The sequence below is a fragment of the Natrix helvetica genome (assembly GCF_964273705.1).
Source record: "Natrix helvetica genome assembly, chromosome: Z".
Lineage (NCBI taxonomy): Eukaryota > Metazoa > Chordata > Lepidosauria > Squamata > Natricidae > Natrix > Natrix helvetica.
The window spans coordinates 50424023-50446754 of record NC_138554.1 but is presented as its reverse complement, the minus strand read 5'-3'; the positions used below and the strand labels follow the sequence as shown (position 1 = coordinate 50446754).

Genomic DNA, 22732 nt, shown 5'->3' with positions numbered 1-22732 from the left:
ATATATATATATATAAAAAAAACAACAGAAATGTAATTATAATTCTATCCTGCAAATGAACTCAAACAGAACATTTAGAACTGATTCTGAATTCAGCATACTGAAAATTGTAGCCATTTAAACATTTTTAAACTAAAAAATCTAAAACGAAACTAAACTGAAACTGAAAGAGTGTTTAAGAATGTGAATCTTTCCTCCCAAAACAGTATGCATAGTGGAAGGAGAAATAAAAACCACCTTCCTTTGCCTACTTCTACAGCCAAATAATCAAGGTTTAAAATATAGCTTTCTCCAAAGATTTAAAATGTAGCTTTCTCAAGTCTTTCCTACTCAATGCCAAACTCATTTAACATGGAGAAAAAGTTACACTGACGTAAAAATCAATAAATGCACTTTATTTGAATATCAGACTCTAAGCAGATTTTATAATGCTATGGGGCAAAAGAACAATTTGTAAAACCAACAATTTGTTAGTTATCTCATATAGGTGCAAGATTTCTCCTCCATTTATTTATTACCTTATCTTATTCATTTACAAACCTTTTTGCACAGTGGAATCAGGTTGTTGGGTCGAATAAGCCTCCGTTTCTTGCAGCTTAGTAGAGGGCGAGTGCGGGCTGCCACACAGGTTCCATCAGGAATTGAAGACATCATATTTAATCTCTGCTTTTTCCGCAACAGCTCCTCAGCATCTGAGCCATCTCCCTGAGTATGCTCTGTCAAGCCTGGCTGCAGACTATCCAACAATGGAAATAGGAGCACATTAGGCATTTCTACTTCTCTATTATTAATAGGGGGCAGATTTTCACTTCCTAAAATTGGCAGCCCATTTGTCCAAGCAAACTATACATGCATATAATAAAAGATTCAAAATTAAGGCCAGTACCCCCAAAATTCTTCTTTGATACCAGGTTAGGTTATATTGCAATAAACATCTGTCAGCAGCTCCCTAGCTTTTCATTATTTGAAAATGTCAGCTACTGTTTTTCCTTTGTCCTTAGTGTCTCTCACTTCTTCCTGGCTTACATTTTTCATCCACACTTTTTCATTATTATCCTATCTCATTCTTCTGTACACAATGCCTGCTCCAGCTTTCCAGTTAACTTTCCATCACTTTTTACTTTCTCAATCCAATGGGTTCTCTAGATTAGCTGGTCTACAGCTTCCTGAGCCAGCTTGCTGGGAGTTATAGTCTACTACAGCTAGAGAACATCAGGTTGGGAAAGGTTCTTTGACTTACTTCTGCTCAGAAGTTTCTACATTTTTTTTCAAATTATTTATTTTTAAGACTTCTAGTAAATATACAAGTGACATGCTGAACAGAGTTGGTTTGATTTATATACACTTATAAGCCTAAGTACCTTCAAGGGTTGCCATTCAGAAGTACATTTCTAGAGGTTATATTTTCTTAAGAAGATGTTTAATAAGAACCTTACGTGTTAATGACTCCGTTGACTGGTCTCGGCACTCCACAGGTTTTGGCAGTTAGAGATTCTTGGGTATTACTAATGGATATACCAAGGTTCTCTGATGACTGGGATATATGCACATGTACCAATACAAGAAATAGGAAGGAAAAGAAGCAGGGGGGAAAGAAAAAAAAACTTGTTAAATTATATAACTCTCTGATCAATAGCTTCTTTTTCTTTAAAATGACAAACTCTAAAATCACCAGCAGCATTTGGGAACCAAGAGTATTTCATAATACAAACTGTACGATAGCTGTAACTCAGCAACGAACAGTACAATAGGCTGGAACATAGAGAGATGATTTCAAAGATCCATTAACTCGGGAGACAATTAAAGGAACAGCATTTTCACAGATGCTCTTCTGATCATCTACTTTAAAACAGCTTTTCAACCTAGAAATAATGATGGGCAAGCACATCTCCTTTTAAAATTCAGTTATCCATCATTTTCATATGGAAGTCAGTTTCCACTGGTGAGGACTCCTGTCTATGGTAAGCTTTCAAATGTATAGACTGGTGCACACAGGAATACTAGACAATGCAACATACTTTGTACATTTTCAAAATAATTTACTGAACTTGATGTAGAGATGCTATATTCTTTTACTGTTACTGTCCTGTTTAAATTTACACCACTGAAAATTTAGCCTTTCATAATTAATCCTAAAACCAAGTTTCTAGTTCTTATATCTGTGAAGAATGTTTGAGAAGGGCCCAATAAAATTGTCAATTATACTAGAAAGGCTATTTGAAATACAGCACTGGTTTACACATTTATGATTCATAACGTTGTAGCTTATCTTTAACTTTGAGTTAGTATTACAACCGTGTTTCCCCGAAAATACGACAGGGTCTTATATTTTTTTGACCCACGAAATATGGCCTTGGGCTTATTAGAGAGGGAAGGCTTATTGTTTTGGGGTTGCCAGACGGCTGCTCCCTTGCGAGCGGGCTCCCGAACAGCAGGGCACAGCCTCAGAGGCAAATCAGCCATGAGGTGACCATGCTCACAAGCAGCCACCCGGCAAACCCCCTCTCCAGCCGGGCAGAGCATCATTCACTGACCTAGAGAGTATCCCTAAGGTGCCAAGCCACGTGGCGCTCTGCCCGACCCCCAGCTGCCGCGGCTTGGCACATTTGGGATACCCCCTAGGTCAGTGCATGGAGCTCTGCCCGGCTGGAGGGGGGTTACGCGAGCACCTGCTCTGCCCCCAACTTGCATTCCTCCCAGCCTCACCATGCCCTGTCCTTGCAGCTGCCGCTGAACTCTGAGCAAAATTTCTTCTCTGGCTTCCAATTCTTCCAGCAGCGGCCGCTCTAGGAGTGTTTTTTATGGTTATGGACAGGCTGCCGGACAAAGTCTTCCGGCAGCCTGCCCATAACCATAGAGCAGGGGGTATAGAGCTTCACCCGAGGCTGTGCCCGGCTCTTTGGGAGCCCGCTCGCAAGGGAGCAGCCGCCCGGCAACTCCCCCGTCCAGCCAGGCAGAATGCCACTCCTCAGCCTAGCGGTATCCCGAAGATGCCAAGCAACATGAGTGCCTTTCTTCCGCCCCCCCCCCCCGGCTCCCGCGGCTTGGTGCCTTCGGGATACTGCTAGGTCGGTGAGCGGTGTTCTGCCTGGCCGGAGGAGGGGGTTGTCCAGGGGGCTTATTATCGGGGGGGGGGGCTTATATTTTTGCCCACCCACAAAATGTGGCAAGACTTTAGTTTCAGGACATGTTGTATTTTCGGGGAAACACGGAAGGATGTGATAAAAACATTTTAAGAATCATAATGAATATACTGAGAGAAGACGGGGTTCTAAAAGAGACTTTTAGTCCTCCCCCAAAAGCATTTTTTAAAGGGGAGAATTTAATTGGACCAAGAAAAAGAGCAAACAGATTAGGTTTTGCACGTAACAAACAATTTAGTGAGACTTTAAAGATGAATACATTTATCACAAGCACCCATTACAGTTTGCTTTATTGTATGAATGCAATACATTAGCAGAGTTGGAAGGGACCTTGGAGGTCTTCTAGTCCAACCCCCTGCCTAGGCACGAAACCCTATATAGTTTCAGACAAATGGCTGTCCAACATCTTCTTAAAGACTTCCAGTGTTGGGGCATTCACAACTTCTGGAGGCAAGCTGTTCCACTGATTAATTGTTCTGTCAGGAAATTTCTCCTCAGTTCTAAGTTGCTTCTCTCCTTGATTAGTTTCCACCCATTGCTTCTTGTTCTACCCTCAGGTGCCTTGGAGAATAGTTTGACTCCCTCTTCTTTGTGGCAACCCCTGAGATATTGGAACAATGCTATCATGTCTCCCCTAGAATAAATGTTACAACCTGATAAACCAGTGATGGCGAACCTTTTTCTTACAGGCTGCCAAAATTGTATTCCCGAACTTCCAGTTGGCCTGTTGGGGCCGTTTTTCACCCTCCTCAGCCTCCGGAGGCTTTCCTGAAGCCTGGGGAGGGCAAAAAAGGCCTCCCCCGGCCCATCCGAAGGGTGAAAAATCAGCTGGTATGCGCGCACATGAATGCAGGAGCTGACAGCTGGCGTGCCAGCAAATACGGGTCTGCCATAGATTCGCCATCGTGGTGATAAACCAATATTGATTGATTGATTGATTGATTGATTGATTGTGTGTGTGTGTGTGTATAAAAATCAATGGAGGGCATTTCAAGCAACTGAAAGCTTAAAAGTTTTAACAAAAACAAATCCAGAACACACTAAGATGAGAAAAAACTTATTCCCAGGAGCAGAAAAACAACCATATGCAATCTACCAACTTATTTTCTATGAACTGAATCTGCCGTTATTTCCTACACAGTATAATGTTGTACGGGGGCAATACTATTAGAAGCTTTGCAAAAGCAAGTAAGAATTTTGAATTCTTTGAAAGAGCTTTATCTTTTGCAGCAATATTGCCAGTGGTAAATCAAATTATGTGGCCAAAGGTAAAAGGGACGAGGGAGAAAGACACAGAATTAAAGGTAAAAGGGATGGAGAGACATAATTTTAAGCATAGTTGTCCTGCCCTCTGAGCAGTTTTGATGAACTGTAGACAAGTCTTTTTCCTTTATACCCTGGAATATAAAAATTAATGTCTCAAGAGATTTTTAATATAGATATCTACTATATGATTCATAAAGTATGTAACACAGAGGTGTACAAAACACCCACTACATCTATCGGATATAGATTATATCCATCTCTCCTACCAAATACAAGTTTATAGTATTTCTTGTGTATATTTAGTATCTGAAGTATTTATTCTTCAAATTAATCTGATTTTCATATTTAGTTTAGAACCTTTAATTTTGTGTCTTCCCTCTCAACCCTTCCACCTTTGGCCCCATAATTTGGTTCACTGCTGGAAATATTGCCACAAAAGATAAAGCTCTCTTAAGGAATTAAAAAAATGAAAAGTGGCAGTGTTTGATTAAGAAGCCTAGTCTGCGCTAAACAAAAGGTCTTAGAGCAAAAGGTGTTTTGTCCACATCCAAGTGACATGCCCAGTTAAGACTAAGGAAACTCTTATCTGAAAGTAGCTTTCCTGCTTTCCTATGAAAGACATTTGTGAACACAATTTTACATGACTGCCATCATGAAACCTGCCTAAATCAGAAGCAACTGACAGACATTATTATACCACCTGAGCAATCATTTTTGGGCAAGCAATTGTAAAGCTTTACAGAATCAAACCAACTAGGCTAGTGTGGATTATCTTTATATGACACTTACTTGCTTATTTTACTCAGACGGTATGTTAATATTTATTTACTGTTCACCCTTTCAAGTAAATGTCTGCTACCAAAGTAACCATGACTGAACTTGAGACCTTTTGTATGCAAAGCAAATATAGGCATTCCTTTAAAAATCCCCGAAGAATAACTTCTACTGTATTAACTTCCTAAGCTGAGATACCAACTCATGGCTAGAAAGGCATCTAGTTCCTAGTCATCTATCAGTAAACCCTAGATGCCAGAACCTAAAAATATTGATATTTCAGTCCAGAGAATACAAATACTGCATTTTTGCCTCCCCAAGCCCTATCCTTTCACCAAAATGGCCGTGCATACCCTTATGGAGGCTTTCAAAGAGCTCCTGGGGGCTGGGGAGGGCATAAATGAGCAAAAAAGGGGCCGTTTTTGCCCCCCCCAGCCCTCAGCAGCACTCTATAAACTTCCATAAGGCTATGCATGCAATTATTTTGACAAAAAACAGCCCATTTTTGCTCGTTTTGGGGGGGCCCACCCCCGGGAGCACTCTGCAAGATTCCCCAAGGCTATTCATGCCTCTTTTTATTGAAAAAAAAAACGGGCCCATTTTTGTGAAAAACAGGCTGTTTTGGGGAGGTTTGCAGAGTGAAAAAACTCCACCCCCCCTTTGGAAAGCTCTTTAACTGATTGATAAGAATTACATTGATCAAGTGCTGTGCCAGCAGAAACACCTACCTATCTACTGTATTTCTCTATTTCTATCTATCTTTCTCCCTACCTACCTACACACACACACACACACTCCCTACCTACCTACTGTATTTCTCTATCTCTCTCTATTTCTCTCTATCTATCCCTCTATCTCCATACCTACCTACACACACTCTCCCTCTCCCTACGTACTTTATTTCTCTCTCCCTCTCTCTCCCTCTCCCTACCTACCTACACACACTCTCCCTCTTCCTCCCTACTGTATTTCTCTCTATACCCTTAATCAATCTATCTATCTATCTATCTATCTATCTATCTATCTATCTATCTATCATCATCTATCTATCTATCTATCTATCATCTATCTATCTATCTATCTATCTATCTATCATCTACCTACCTACCTACCTACCTACCTACCTACCTAACTCCCTCCCTCCCTATCTACTGTATTTCTCTCTCTATTTCTCTACCTACCAACCTATCTACTCTCTCTCTCCCTACCTATCTACTGTATTTCGCTCTAACTCTTTCTATTTCTCTCTCTATCCCTCTACTTACACACACATACACACTCTCTCTCTATTTCTCTCTCTCTATCCCTTTATATATCTACCTACCTAACTACTCTCTCTCTCTCTCCCTACCTACCTACTATATTTCTCTCTCTTTCTCTCCCTGTCTATCCTTCTATCTACCTACCTACTTTTTTTAAAAAAAAATCCTTCTTCAAAACCTTGATGCGTCTTATACTCCGGTACATCTGATACTCCGAAAAATATGGTAAGCAGGTGATTTCCGGAAGCATCTGCAGGACAGAAAGCTAACCCTAACTTGGAATTCTTCAAATATTGGGACAAAAGAAAAAAACAGCAACAGCAACTTTTAAAAATACAACTATGAAATCTGTAATATATGGATTAGATTGCTGTATTTTATTTATTTCCTGGTTTCTGTGTACACACACAACTAGGAAATAAATAAAATAAAATACAGCAATATAATATCAGCAGGGAAGGAGGCGATGATAAAAGAAAAGTACTTCAAGGAATTCTCCCCCCACTTACCAGTCTGTCAATTCCAAGTTCCATCTTGTGGTCAACACTAAGACTATGGGTTGAATCACTTAATACAGGGTCAGAAGGAGGCATCTCACCAAGCTGTACCAGTCCCTGGATGGGAAATGGAAAAAGACGATTGCACTTTGTCAGGCCAAATTCTCCTTCAGACTATGCCAAGAATAAAATCTACCATTACATTTCATTCATTATATTTTGTTTCTTTGTACCTAGCCTTTCTTTTCTCCTGCAAGATTCATTCTCAGTTTTCTTTTCTACTAATTAGCAACTTTATCTTTACTGTGCTGGTTGACTTAAAATTCCTGTTCTGAAAAATTTGAATTAGTGAGTTCTAGCATTAATTACATTCTAGAATTATAGCTGTACAATGGAGGACTGGAAAAGGGGAGGGAAGTGAGGGAAAAATATAATACATTTTTATATATCAGATTGAAAATATTAGAAAACTAAAAGTTTTTGCTTTTAATAGTCAATGTATTCCCTAAAAATTACATGCATATATAGAAATGAATTCATCCATAGCATCAACTGTAAAGAACTTTTAAAAGAGGGATTGCGCTATTAATTTTATGAAAAGCTAGGTGTTTCTGAAATCACTGAACATAATACTATTTCTACTACTAATAATAAAATTTTCAAATGATTCCTTTGAGTTGAGCTTGACTCCATTACACTGATCCTCCCTGTCATTTTCTTTCAAACAATATTGTACATTAGTGGTTTGTCATTACTTTCTTCCAGAATATTTTTTGTCTTCTGAATCCACAGCAGGCAACCTTAAGGTACTCTGATAGTCTCCCATTTAACTGTACATAACTGGGATCAGCCTAATGTACTTAATGCTGACACCTGCTAATAAAGTTAAAAGCCAAAATCAATGGAGTAAGATAAAGATAATGACAAGCAATGATTTTGGTCCCCTGGACTACACCATTTCTCCACTCTTTTTTCAAAAGAGTTCAGCCTGCAAGGGCTGAAGAGGTGATGCCAAAAAGGGCAAGGGTAAAATGTTCCAACTCCCATTTTCCTAAAACCTCTGATAACTTTTCAGAAATTCAATTGCTGCTTTCATGTTGTATGCCTTGGGCTTAAAATGATATTTTACTCCTCCTTTAAAACCCAGAAAAATGATAAAATCTAGTTAATCCCAGATGGATCCAATATCTCATGGGAGAAAAATAATTGCCTCCACCCAAGGAAAAATAGCCCATGCCTGAACAGATCTTTAGTTAATATCTAATTTTCTGAAACCACTTTTGGGTTCTCCCTCACCCCATTTAATCTAGGTACACAGACTTTGTACACGTTTATGTACAAAAAAACAAATTATGCACTATAACAGCAAACAAATTTTAAACTAATGTACATTAAATATTAATACTACAAATCTAAATATGAGATATTCTCAAAAATGATCTTGTAACAATTCTAAGCATTCTAACATAGAAAAATCAAGTTGCATGTTATGTGGGCGTTTCTCTTTTTCTAAATCTATATTAGTAAGTGCAAATTAAAAAGGATTATATACACATATAATAGCTATGGTAAACTGTAGGTTTGTAGGGTGTAAGACTTTTAGATAACATTTGTATCAAAATCAAATACTTTTGTTATCACAGAATACAAAATACAAAGCTATGGACAGTGGCTTTAAAAAAAGGTTTTTGTTTGTTTATTCTCCAAAAACATTCAAGTTACAGATTCTCCTCATTCAACTAAAGAAATCCCATAATTTCTGGAGCACTTTGTAAAAAGTTCTAAACTACCAGGCTTCACTGCCACTTCTAGTGCAAGTTTAAGTTTGTAAGTTTAAAGACCAAAAGAATTCAATTATTTATATTATTATTATTTACTAAATGTATTGATTGATAAATTTATTTGTGGCCAAATTTATTTATCAATTACATGGTGACTGTGGGTAGCTTATAATGTCAAAAGGCAGTCTTTAAATACTTCACATAATCTTTACCATTGTCAATGTGCCCATCCCGCAAAGTGAAAGCACAAGGTTGTTCTTTTTGCTTAAAAGTAGGGACTGCAATTTGGGCTGGCAACTCAGCTGTTAAGTGGAAAATCATGTGCCTTTGACATAGGATTTTAGGTTAGCTTTCTGTATTAACTCTGCTTGTCACAAGTTGGTTGTGAAGCAAGCAAGTGATGACTATGGGACATTGTGATTATCATAAATGCATGCAGGTTGTGAAGTGGCCAAATGGCAATCTCATGACCCAAGAACTGTAAGAGCCGTAAACATAGTTTTTTTTTTAAAAAAAAGAACACTATTGTTAACTTCAAACCATTGCTAAATGAGACAATCTGTAAGCAAGGACTACCTGTACTTTTATTCTTATATAAAGGACACTAACATGCAGTAACAATGGAAGATTGTGGAGCCAGCATTGGCTGTTTTGTCAAATTATGGGCTTTGCCAATGATGCCAACATCAGGAATCAGCCCTTCCCATTTTATGTATCGGAGGTAAAAAACACTCAGCTTATAAATCTAACTTCTAACTCATTTGCCTATTTGAAGGAATAGAGAAATGGGAAACTTTTTTCCTGTGCACCGCTTGGAGAGTCCAAGCAATGGGTTAATAATACAATACAATAATACAATAGTAGAGTTGAAAGGGACTTTGGAGGTCTTCTAGTCCAACCCCCTGCCTAGGCAGGAAACCCTATACCATTTCAGACAAATAGCTATCCAACTTCTTCTTAAAGACTTCCAGTGTTGGGGCATTCACAACTTCTGGAGGCAAGCTGTTCCACTGATTGATTGTTCTAACTGTCAGGAAATTTCTCCTCGGTTCTAAATTGCTTCTCTCCTTGATTAGTTTCTACCCATTGCTTCTTGTTCTATCCTCAGGTGCTTTGGAGAATAGTTTGACTCCCTCTTCTTTGTGGCAACCCCTGAGATATTGGAACAATGCTATCATGTCTCCCCTAGTCCTCCTTTCTCTTAAGCTAAACACACCGTTCCTGCAACCGTTCTTCATATGTTTTAGTCTCCAGTCCCCTAATCATCTTTGTTGCTCTTCTCTGCACTCTTTCTAGAGTCTCCACATCTTTTTTACATCGTGGCGACCAGAACTGAATGCAGTATTCCAAGTGTGGCCTTACCAAGGCATTATAAAGTGGTAACATTTCACGTGATCTTGATTCTATCCCTCTGTTGATGCAGCCTAGGACTGTGTTGGCTTTTTTGGCAACTGCTGCACACTGCTGGCTCATATTTAAATGGTTGTCCACTAGGACTCCAAGATCCCTTTCACAGTTACTACTACTGAGCAAGGTATCACCTATACTGTACCTGTGCATTTCGTTTTTGTTGCCTAAATGTAGAACCTTACTCTTTTCACCATTGAATTTCATTTTATTAGATAGTGCCCAATGTTCAAGTTTGTCAAGATCCTTCTGTATCTTAAGCCTATCTTCTGGAGTGTTGGCTATTCCTGCCAGCTTGGTGTCATCTGCAAATTTGATGAGTTCCCCATTTATTACCTCATGCAAATCATTGATGAAGATGTTGAAGAGTACTGGGCCTAAAACAGAGCCTTGGGGTACTCCACTGCATACTTCCCTCCATGTAGATGCAGTTCCATTGAGGACTACATGTTGAGTGCGGTTGGTCAGCCAGTTACAAATCCAGCTGGTGGTGATGCTGTCTAACCCACATTCTTCTACTTTATCTAGTAGTAGGTTATGGTCTACCTTATCAAAAGCCTTATTGAAGTCCAAGTAAACTATATCGACGGCATTCCTCTGGTCCATTAATTTTGTCACATTATCAAAGAATGCAATAAGATTAGTCTGGCATGATCTGTTTTTGACAAATCCATGTTGGCTTCTGGCTATTACTTTGTTTGCTTCTAGGTGTTCGCAAATTCGTTGCTTGATTATTTTTTCCCAGAATCTTTCCTGGTATTGAGGTCAGGCTGATAGGTCTGTAGTTTCCTGGATCTAATTTTTTCCCTTTTTTGAAGATGGGAACCACATCAGCTCTTTTCCAGTCCTCTGGTAGTTCCCCGGTGCTCCAGGATCTCTGAAAGATATAATTCAGTGGTTCTGAGCTCTCGTCTGCTAGTTCCTTCAGAACCCTGGGGTGTAATCCATCCGGTCCTGGTGATTTGAACTCGTCTAGGGTAGACAGGTGCTCACTTAATTCAGTCTGGTTGCCCTAGGACTGAGGAACTTTTTTTCCTTTGACCACACCTCCTAGTGTGGCCACTCCCCAGAATTTTTCCTCAGTCAGCCCGTTCGGATTGAATATCTAGAGCTCCAGCTGAATTTAATCCTTTTTTGGCTTGGACTCTCCATAAATAATTTCTTTTTTCCTAAATTCTCTCCTATCCTTTCTATTACACCTTTATAGTTTCGCTGTGTGTTTTTCCAGCTGCTTCGCTTGTTTGGGAGGCCAGGAGGTAAGCGTGAAGGTGAGGGGCGGTGCTCCTCACCCGCGCCGCTTTGGACGGCTTCGGAGGCCCGCCACTTACCTTTAAACAGGTGCGGCAAGAGCAGTGAGGTCCCTGTGCCCTTCAGTCACCTTGTTTGTTGTTTTAGTCGCAGTTTTTTCGTGCCCCGGCCTATTTCCAGACCTCAGCCGCCGCGGAGGAGCATGTGACCGCCGTTTCAACACGCGGTCACCGCTTTCGCCTCCCTGCATCCCCATGCTGTTGCGGCAGCCATTTTGGGTGCGAATTTTTCGCGCCCTTTCGACAATGGCAATTCTGCTCAGCCACGCTACATCAGGGGCCGCCGGGGGGTTGGAGGGTCTGATCCGGAGTCTCCCGGCTGGCCCACCGACCGCCCCCTTCCTTTTCTTGGCGGTGCTGGTTCCTGGGCCATTCAGTGGCCATTGCACCGGCACGCAAAAACGTGATCAGCCCCCAGTGGTACCCAGGGCTCTTCGACCCAACCAGGCTGCCCCTCCTCCAGCCAAGCAGGTTCGTCACCCCTCACTAGAGTCTTCCGTGGTCAGTGAGGCCTCCGCCCTTGAGGACCCTGACCAGGAAAGACAGGAGCAATCGTAGGACGAGGACCTCCCCCCTGATGCCCCTGCCTTCGCAGGGCTCTTTAAACCTAGCCTTTTTAAGTCAATCCTCCACAAGGCCAAGGCCGCTACTAAGGTAGGGATCAAGCCCAAACCCGCTCAAGCTGCATCTGAGTCGACTCCTGTCAACCCTAACGCAGCCATGTTTGATGTACCCACTCCTCAACAGGAGCTGGTACCAGTCCCTGGGTTATTCCTTGACCTCATCCAGCGTCAGTGGACACAGCCGGCCACGCTGTCTTCTCCCAGCAGAGCGGACAAGAAGCTTTATACCATGGAACCCGCTCTGGAGGACATCTTGGTCCTGCCAGCTGTGGATCCGCCCATAGCCGCCCTCACCTCCAATTCCCCCCTTCCCGCGGACCTGTTGGAAGGCCTTAAGGCAGAAGATAAAAAGGCGGAGAAAGCGTGCCACAAGACCAACAAAATTATAATTCGTTGTAACATTAGGACATTGCTTAATACCTGTCAAACCAGAAATGGACTGATTTGCTCAGGCTCAATTCAATCCTATTCAGTGCAATTACACATTTGTTAATGGCAGCTTCTTCAAGTGTTTGAAGAAATTCTTTAAGATTCAAGTGTGGTCAAATGTAAGCAGTCTTTGAAATCTGGCACGTACTAGGTGTGTTGGATTTCAATTGTTTTCATCTCTAGTCTGATCAGTAGCTGTGCTAGCTAAGAAATCTAACCAGACTGAACACATTTAGAAGACACCAAAGTAGGTAAGACCTAGATACAGATTTAACCTTATGCATACACAAAATAAAATAATGCATGTATCTTCTATAATGTATGTAGCAATTCCGTTCAGAGTAAGACCTTCCTAAAAATTCTACTCTAAGACACATCTCAGAAACTCAACTTCAGACTGTATTATTTGCTTTTGAGTTAAATCTAAATTTCTCTTTCATTCCATGATATTTATGTTGGGGATTACTATCTGCCTTAGTTTTTTTCAATGCTAATTTTCATTAAAGAAAATTTTTGCTATCACATGAAATTTAAGAAAGCAGAGTTTGTCTTTGAGATTAACTATCCAATGTTGTTTTACAGGTATTCTAAAGTTAATAAAAATTTAACCTCCACTCCCTCCTATACAGAAACTTGATTCAATACAACTATGATCTTCCTTTTCACTTAGCATAAACATTCCAGTTTTACCAAATTAGCTGCTTGCCTGGTGCTGTTTATTTATCTTTAACATATTCAGTCTCTGTAATCTATACAATTACACGTAGTTCTCAATTTACAACCATTCATTTAGTGATTGTTCAAAGTGAAAAAGTGACTTATGACTATACCCATGGTTACGTGATTAAAATACAGGTGCTTGGCAGTGTCCATGGTCATGTGATCACCTTTTCTGACAAACAAAATCAATGGAGACGTTAGATTCATTTAAAAACCATGCTACTAATTTAATAACTGCACTGATTTAATGACCGTGACAAAAAAGGTCTTAAGATGAGGCAAAACTCACTCAACTGTCTTGCTTAGCAACATAAATTTTGGGTTAATTGTGATTTTAAGTTGAGAACTTACTGCTCATTTTTGAACATGGATTGTTACTTGTGGGATAATAACTTCTTTGTACATAACAAAAGTTCTTGGTTCAGTCCCTATCTTGTCCAGGAAAATACTTTGTAAGAGCTTGGTATGAGAATTCACTTCATTGACTTCAATGGGCAGATGGTTCTTTATGGTATAAAAGCATTTTCAAACAATTATTTGTTCAGACTGCTTGTATAAACTGGGTGAAGCAACTTCTTTAGTGGCTGCAGCAGTGGTCTCAAAAAATGTCAGAGGGCAAAATTTCGCAATAAACACAATTATCATGTTTTTAGAACTAACATACCATTTTTGTAATTTGAATAAACAATGCATACATCCAACATCTATGTTTTATGTAAGCATGTGATTATGTAAGCATATATACTTGAGGTATTTAGTTTATTAGCCAAAACACTGGATTACTCCCAGGACAACAACCATTAAGAACTAGGTAACATTAGTGTAAGATGCTTATGCCTTCTCAAAGTTTCCCAAAGCTAGATCCATGTGCAAGATTTAAAATGACCGGATTCTAAGAGGAAGATGATTTGGGAAAAAGAGAAATCCTGCAGTTTATCTCCAACCACAGGACAGAGTCTTTGACAACTGTAAACCAAGGAAAATTTAATCATCTAGACAGATTTACAATAGGCTGAGATTTAACAGCTAACAGTGACAGAGTTAACTGCATTATATGGAATCAACTTGGTGGACCTATTAAATGCCACTACTGCAGACACTGATGAATAGTTGCTCTCCAGAATTTGAGGCAGAAAATGTCCCAGGCCTATGTGAAAATACAACGACAAAACCTGGAACTTTTTATATGTAAAGCACGTATTCTATCATTGAGTTCAAACCCTTTTTGGTATCTGAATTTCATTTACTGTAATATTCGTTCATTATAATACAATTAAAGCAGGGGTGGAATTCAGCAGGTTCTGTACAACCAGTAGCGGAAACTTTGAGTAGTTCGGAGAACCGGCAAATACCACCTCTGGCTGATCCCAGAGTGGGGTGGGAATGGAGATTTTGCAATATCCTTCCCCTGCCACGCTCACCAAGCCACCCCCACAGAACAGGTAGTAAAAAAAATTGAATTTCACCACTTAATTAAAGATTCTGTTTTTCAATAAGAACTCTTCTGCTTAATAATTTTCTTCAAGTTGGGGAAGGATAAATCAGGATTAATCAAATGAAAGCCACAAAGGTGGCTTAGAAGGCTACTGGTACACCTTCTGGAGTTCTGCAAAACTGAGGGATTGTAAGAGGTCCCTAGGAGTTCCATGAGAAATTGGAATTGAAAATGAACATTGCTTTTTGAACTCTGAATGCCACACAATGCTATTTTTATACATTACAACTCAGCTGCCAGCAGCCTCTTTGCTGTTGTAAAACATGGACTGTATGTTAGAAATGAATTTTATTGTAAACTTTGGAGGGGAGGGTTGATTTTTATGTAGGGATTCAAATTATTTAAAAATTACTTCAAGAGTTCCTCTGAGGTATAAAGGTTCAGAATGGTATGTGGGCAGTCATTTTCTGTATTTGCTCTTTTTTATGATACAGATTCATGATAATTTGAAGGTATTTCAAGTTTGGTGCTCTGCAGACATATTTGACATCAACTCCTGTTAGCTCCATGCCAGAAGAGCAAATAGTATTGGACTTCATCTCCCCAGGGCAACAGGTTGTGCAAGATTGCTACTGCTGAACTGTAATGGAAGATTCAGACAATGGACAAAATTTCTCCTTAATACTTTTTCCTATGAATGGTGTCTGGATCCCATTTATACAGGTCATCAGAGAAATAGGAGAAACACATGCGATAAAGACTAATAAAATATTTTGAAATCACTTTATGGCCTATTTGTAGTAGCTATGTCAGCAAAGATAAAATAATTCTAAGAATAGTCGAAAGGATAGATGTATTTTTGTATTTAATTTATAGAGCTGCCTGACTCAAAACAATGTGATTTTGGGCAACATGCTACAAAAATAAACATTAAACAGAAAAAAACCCTTTGCACAACTTTTAAAAACAACCCAGTATGTAAAACGTAAGACAATAATCAAATATAATAATTAAATAACCAAAACTGACTTTACTGAACTGGATCCAAATGCCTATGGAAAAAGCTACATCTTAAATACTTATTCCAAGGATTGCTATACTACATTCTCTATGCAGTGATGTTTTGTAATACTGTTTTATCTTTTCTGAGTAAAATTCTTTGCATTTACTTTAATTTGGCTGCCTTTTCCGTTAAAATCCACAGAAAAAGCTTAACTTTTTAATTGGTTGTTGTTAGTCAAAGATATGGACAGAGTGCTTGGCTATTGTGCACCACCATCTTAAATTGTCATTTTATATTATTACATCTGGCAGGGATTAGAAATAAATTAAATCTCAGAATTAATAAATGTAAAAGAAAGTGAACAGTGCTGTTTTTGAAATAACTGACTGTTAGGACATTTTCCAACAAACTAAGAATGGTTCCAATTGTCTTATGGGCTAGGTTTAATTATTACATTTAGAGGCAATAGGTTTTGTTGGCTGAACTTGGTTTTTGGCACAAAAACCCTGTTTACTCTGAATGTCAACCTGTACCAGGGAAAGCAGCACCCGGTTCTCTTTAAATCAAGGGAGGCAACTTCACTATCACTCACCATCAATCATATGGGCTGTGATAGGCGGGAGTTGTAATTATAATTGTAGAGGAGTACAAACCCCTTCATCTTATTTAAATCATGCTGCAGCATCAGAAATCATAAGTGTTATAATTCTCACCTTGGAAACCAGCCCATCTGCTCAGTCTCAAGGCCTTATTTCCAGAAGGAGACTTCATAGACCTTGAAAGCCAGGTGTTGCTACTTAATGCTAGATCATACTGTAATAGGGTCACCTGGTCCTAAATCTGATCCATGATGAGAAGACTGACCTCACATGGATTACCAAAATATGATCAGGTGTCATGCTGAGCCATATGTGAGCCTCCATGCTTCCTCTGTCTGTGTCATTTCTCTGATGTGTGCCCTTCCACCTTTCAAGGGCAGATCAGTTAAAGAGGGCTACTTGTCTCTCTATTGTCCAGCTATTATATTTGCAGTGAAACAGACCTGTGGTCCTGGAGGATTTCAACTTGCTTTCTCTGTGCCCATAGTCAGAAACTGCTTGGAGGTTTTTGACCACTATGGTATCCACAGACCTCATCCAGATTCATGAGGGGACACCACAACAGAGGTCATATTTGGATCTGTTTTTTGTCTTGGGGAAGTGGCAACATGATTTGGGGTTGGGGGATATTAATATCAGTCCCCTGCTATTCAGAGTTCTCCCTTTTGATCTTTGCAGTGCTCTCTAACTGCTTTCTGCTGCAGAAAAAAAGACCCTATTTGATTGCCTGATCCCAGGTGACTGAGTGCCTGGTGGAATTATACTATAGATTCATTATTAATTATATTATAGTTTATACCCAAAGCTCTGATCATGTTTCAGAGGCCTTAATTATGGCCTGAAACAACATAGAAGAGCCTTGGATCATATTGAACCTGTATTGGGTCTCTATGATCATGGATCCTACAGAGCTGCCTGGTTTAACAAAAGGTCCAGGATATGAAGTGATGAAAAGGATACCTAGAGCACTGATGAAGAAAAACCAACAACAAATTCAACACAGGCAAAGAACCTTTATCAGGACTTACTTTGTGATGATAAGAGTATTGAAGTGAGCTTATTTCTGTTTTTGTGTACTTGAGGATAGCCAGCCAGCAGCCAAAAGGTAGTCACATGACATGGGAGTCAGGCTTTGAAACTGAGTTATAAGGAACTTTGGGGAGTTCCATTGTAACTTGAAATAGACACTTAGTAACCAGTCATAAGCGAAGGACTACCTGTATGTGTTTCTGCCCACACCTATCCTTATTCCTAGTTTTATCTTTCAGCATCCAAAATCTTTCTTGATCCATTCCCATTTAATGCCACAATCAGGAAGAACTGTTGACAGTTAACACAAACAACAGCAGCAAAACGATAAAAAATTCAGTAGACTTAATACTATTACAACTCTGCAGCATCAGGACATCACTTTCTAAATGATGGAATATTTTCCCAAGCCATTAGGGAGATTGTTAACCTAGTTTTAAAAGAGGGAAATTATTCACATAGGCTGTCATCAGAAATTATTAGCTCTATCTCTTACTCCTAACCCGAAAAAGGGAAACCACTAACCATTTCTACTGGAATAATTGATAATTAATTCTATAGCACTCTATAGTGCCATTCAATTATTCTGCCATTACACTATTCTATTTTAAGCAAACAAAAGCAAACTTAAGAAATGTCCTAATTTTCTCTTATATATTTCTGTTTAATCATATGAATTATACCCAGTAATGGATTGTGATAGAAAGCAAAGTAAAATGGTTGTACCCAAATGAGTGTCTAACAAATATAATGCATATGAATTAAATCTATCCTGATTCATGAGAGGGGAATAATCCAGTATCAACAACCGCAAAGTACACTTTTTAAACAACTGATTTGCCACAGAGTTATGTACTACCTTGAGACTTCTGTAGAATTCTTCATCAAGCAGGAAATGAGATGGAGAGACAATGTGATTGAATTAGTCATTTTTAAATACTATATGTATCAAATTTTAACTAGCATATAGGACAAAGAAGCAAAAGTTGAGCTCTGCATTCTGGATATATATTTAATGGCAGCTGTAACTCAAATTTCCTTTTCTCTTGCCTTGAGAAAAGTAATTAAACACCTGGAAAGTCAGAGAGCAGAAATAAAGGCACAATGGTCATTATATTAGCAAGGCCAATGGCTCAAGGCTGGGGTACCTGGAAAAAGTCAATTGAAGTCAAATTAATATCTGGTAATTGAAATGAACAGATTACATTACAAATCAATCACTCAAATTACATGTTTTCCTAGTAGGAGCAAATTCCTATTTATCCTAATTTGGGGATATTTATTATTTTCTAAGCTTTAAATGACACTTCAATCATAGATGACGTTAAAAGGTATATTACTCCAACATGTTAACGAAAAATTAAATCAATTAAAATGATAAAACAGTAATAACAGTAGTAAACCACATTCGTTATCATATTGTGGAATGATACTCTCTGTAAGAACTAATTGCCTACTACGAGGTGGGAATTCAACATTCTATCCATCGTCAACGGCTTTCAAAAATAGTCAGGATCAAGTAGCTTTACTAAATGCCAGCAGGGCTGATCTGATCTCCTGATTTTACTTCTTTCCCTTTCTGTGCCACATATTCCGGGGAATTTGAAGCCTGGCAAATTAGGATTACTAATGAAAATAAACCACCAAGTTGCTCTGCAAATTCTGCTATAATATACTTCTAACATCATGTTATATCTGGTGATAAAAATGCTAAGACAGATTAAGCCAAAAAATTCTGTCATCCTCTATGCAATGCAAAACATACATTAAGGTATTTGCAGTATAGGTAGTTCTCAACTTATGACCAGATTAGGAACCAACATTTCTGTAGCTAAGTTAAGTGATTGTTAAATGAGACACACCTGTCTTTATGACCTTTCTTGCCACAGTTGTTAAGTGAATCACTACAGTTGCTAAATGAATCATGTGATTGTAAATGGCAACCATCTAACTTCAGAACGTTGCAATTGTCAGAAAAATTCATGCCAGTCGCCATGTGCCTACGTGACTTTGAGGCTTTCTGAGATGGTTGTAGTGTTGAGCACTGGTTGAAAGTTCAGTGCCATTGTAATTTGAACACTCACTAAACCAACTGTTATATGTTGAGGACTACCTGTACTATAATAAATGGTAAAGATCCAAAAGAAGTAACTTTTGTTTTCTTACCTTGTGGGCTCGAATTTGTTTGTATATATCTGTTTGCTGCCGGATTCGGTACTCTAAATCTGAGACATGAGCTTGAAGCCAGTTCCAGCGACTGACAATAGCAGCTCTGTCTGCTGCCCACTGCCATTCTGACCGTCGCCTCCTGGAAGAGAGAAATGAGCATTCTGTATTGATGACTGCACACATGCTGCCCCAATTCAAGAATCACCCACCCTGACTGCTTTTGTCCTTTTTAACAGCCTTTTTAGAAGGGTGGTGGTATAATTCTACAAATTTGGAATAAAAAATATGCAAAGAGCCGTTAGAGATGAGCATCTAGATTTCTGCTTGATTATATCTGACTAAAGTACTTCTGACACATTTGCCTAACCTTTCTCCTCAATTTTTAAGTTTGGCAACTTACTGACTCAAAATATTAGGAGACTTTCCTGTTTCATACACATATTCTTAAATAAAATAAATCTATAGTTGTTTTGATAAAAATTCTCAATGGAAATGTGATCATGTTGTCCTTGCTTCCTTTCAGCCTTATCAATCAACCCTGTATCTCTCCTTCAAAATGGAATGGAAATTTCCAAACTAGAAATACAGAAAAATTATTCAAAATAAGGCATCATAATATCAAAGAGGAATATTTTTACTAGGCAAGTTTTAGAAACTAGCTAATACTGTTCTAAAATGTCCTTGGCCTTTTGTGTAAATACTTATTAAAAAAGACATCACATTGAAATTAGCTGATAAAAATGATGAGGTAGCTTCTTGTTAATATTTTCCCAAACCGCATAATCATATAGCATTATCAACAGAGCCAAAGAAGCATTCACAACATTTCTCTTCAACTCTACATAGGACTATGTTTTATGCTCTGGTATTATAAACATAAATCATTAGCTACACAAAGCCATCGCTTGGCTACATAATCAGTAACTGGCTGGAATAAAAAATTAATAAGAGATATGGATGTGAATGTGTTGTACATATAGCCAAAAAAAAAGGGGGGGGGGATAGTTAGAAGGCTCAAATATATTTCTAGGGAAAATGTGAAGTTCTCACAGAAGAAATTTATGAACATATCAGAAGCTGTAATCCAAGTTTTAAGTATGCAGAAATTATTTATATTTCAACTTCTATGTTCTTTTTGTGCAAAAACTCAAAAATTATAGTCTCTAACATACCAGTGTTATATTGTTCTGATTCCTAAATAATCAAAGTTACTTAATGTCTACTTTAGTATCTCCTACAAAAAAATCCCCTAACAGAACAGTATCAAAAATAATTTAGAAGAAAATAATTTCATATGAAAAATTAAGGAGATACTAATTTCATTTTAAAAATTAATAAACTTTCTTCCATATATTTTCAAACATCAACAGAAAAATGAGAGACTGAATACGGAGTAAACTTGTTTATATACAAACACTGCAGACCAGCATTAATCTCCCTGTCTTTTTTATTTTCTATCTAACAATACACATACATATACCACCCTTAATTTAGTATAAACAGATAAACATATGGTGTGGTTTCATTATTAGTATCAGAGTTCTAAGGAATCTCAAAGATCAACTTAGAGAATTACCATAGTTCAGGGGTGTTAAACTCAATTTTATTGGGGGCCGCATCAGGGCTGTGGTTGACCGGGGGTGTGGCTGACTGGATGGGTGTGGCCAACTAGGTGCCACTCCCCAAACTGCTGTCCTGATGTTTCCTCTTTGCACTGGGTAGACCAGGCCGTAGACACACTGGCCTGATGTTTACTCTTTATATTGGGTAGACTGGGCCAAAGCAACTCAGGCTGGCTCCTTACATTTTTCCAGGACAGCCCTGTGGGCCAGATCCAACCACATCAATGGCCAGATCCAGCCCACGGGCCTTGTGTTTTGATACCCCTACCATAGTTGGACTATCAAGAAGTTCTATTGTGAAAATCCCCCTTTAATTGAACCCATTAATTTTCAGAATAACTGAAAATATTAGTCACTTGTATCAATCTTTCAAGCTCTTAACAATATCTGCAATACTATCTCTTAATAATTTCTGTGCTTGACCAAACATCCACATCTTCTCTATGTTGCAACAGAGACCCGTGATAGCGAACCTATGGCATGAGTACCACAGGTGGCATGAGGGGCCATATCTGTCGGCACGCAAGCCGTCAGCTCCAGCACGCATGCCAGCCAGCTGATTTTCGGCTCTTCAGAGGACTGGGAGAGGCTGTTTTCGCCTTTTCCAGCTTCTGGAAAGCCTCTGGAATCTGGGGAGGGCAGAAAATGGGCCCAATGCGCCTAACGGAAGTTTGGAAATGATCCGTTTCTGGCTTCTAGAGTCAATAGTAGTCACCCCCTGTACTTTAAAAGAAGCAACTGGAACAGAGTGGACTTTAAAAAACCCACAAAGACGGGCTCATCCGACTCAAGGCCCTCATCCTCAGACATGTCTGAGTCCCTTTGGCCTCCCCCTTCCTCCCCTGAGAGGGAAGACTGACTAGGAGACTGTGGAAGGCGGCGAGATTCCGACTGGGCCCTTTTAGAGGTCCAGGCAGTCCCGCGACCTGAGGGACTGCGGGGAGGACCCCTTCTGCAGTCGTGCCACTATCCCTTGGTGTATGGTTTCCGAAATGATGGCCACCATGTCAGACTGTTGAGGCTCAGCCATTGAGGGGAACCCAATGGATGGTGTTACGGGGCTACAGGACTAGCACTGCACTGGGGGGAATCAGGGGCCATCTCCCCTTCCTCTTGCTCTGAGAGTGATTCTTTCTCCCCGCTATCCTGGGGACAAATCCTGTGGCAACAGAGGTTCAATCTAGAAGAAAATAAACCTTGCAAATGTCCCTTATCTTTCTTAAAAGCGTACAAAATACTACATTTCAATAATCTCGTAGAGCAGTAAAAATTAGTAGCTTTCCCTTTTTAATATATTATTAAATATTTTAGCATATTTTACTATTTTCCTGAATGTGTTTTTATCCCATTACAATTTCCAACCAATTATTTAAAAATAAAATTAGTATTTTTAAAATTATGTTTCCAAGGATTTCCAACTATCACAATTATGTTTTGACTACCAGCCACATTAGAAGTCCTTGTAAATATCCTTGTTTTTAGACCATTATTGTTGAAAATTCATTTCACCTTTCTCTAAAATCTAAAGAACTATTTTTAAAGCCCTTGTTTACTTTCCTCTTCAATCTGCACAATTGTAGGAGGGAAAGGGTCATGCTGACAAAGTAAAAATCCTTGCAGGTTATGAAAGAAACCTGACATGCCAATCAAGAGTTTGGTGGCTACT

General features: G+C 39.0%; 1 protein-coding gene across 8 annotated transcripts in view; it reads right to left on the bottom strand.

The window, feature by feature from the left end:
• KANSL1 (KAT8 regulatory NSL complex subunit 1) overlaps nucleotides 1–22732 on the bottom strand; it is a 189756-nt gene that overhangs the window by 26731 nt on the left and 140293 nt on the right. For all 8 annotated transcript variants that reach the window (XM_081969743.1, XM_081969742.1, XM_081969741.1 and 5 more), the window contains 4 exons: nucleotides 19442–19583; nucleotides 6955–7059; nucleotides 1437–1534; nucleotides 541–736 (listed from right to left, as the gene is read on the bottom strand). In XM_081969743.1, the coding sequence (XP_081825869.1) occupies nucleotides 541–736; nucleotides 1437–1534; nucleotides 6955–7059; nucleotides 19442–19583 (541 nt within the window). The remainder of the gene's footprint in view (nucleotides 1–540; nucleotides 737–1436; nucleotides 1535–6954; nucleotides 7060–19441; nucleotides 19584–22732) is intronic.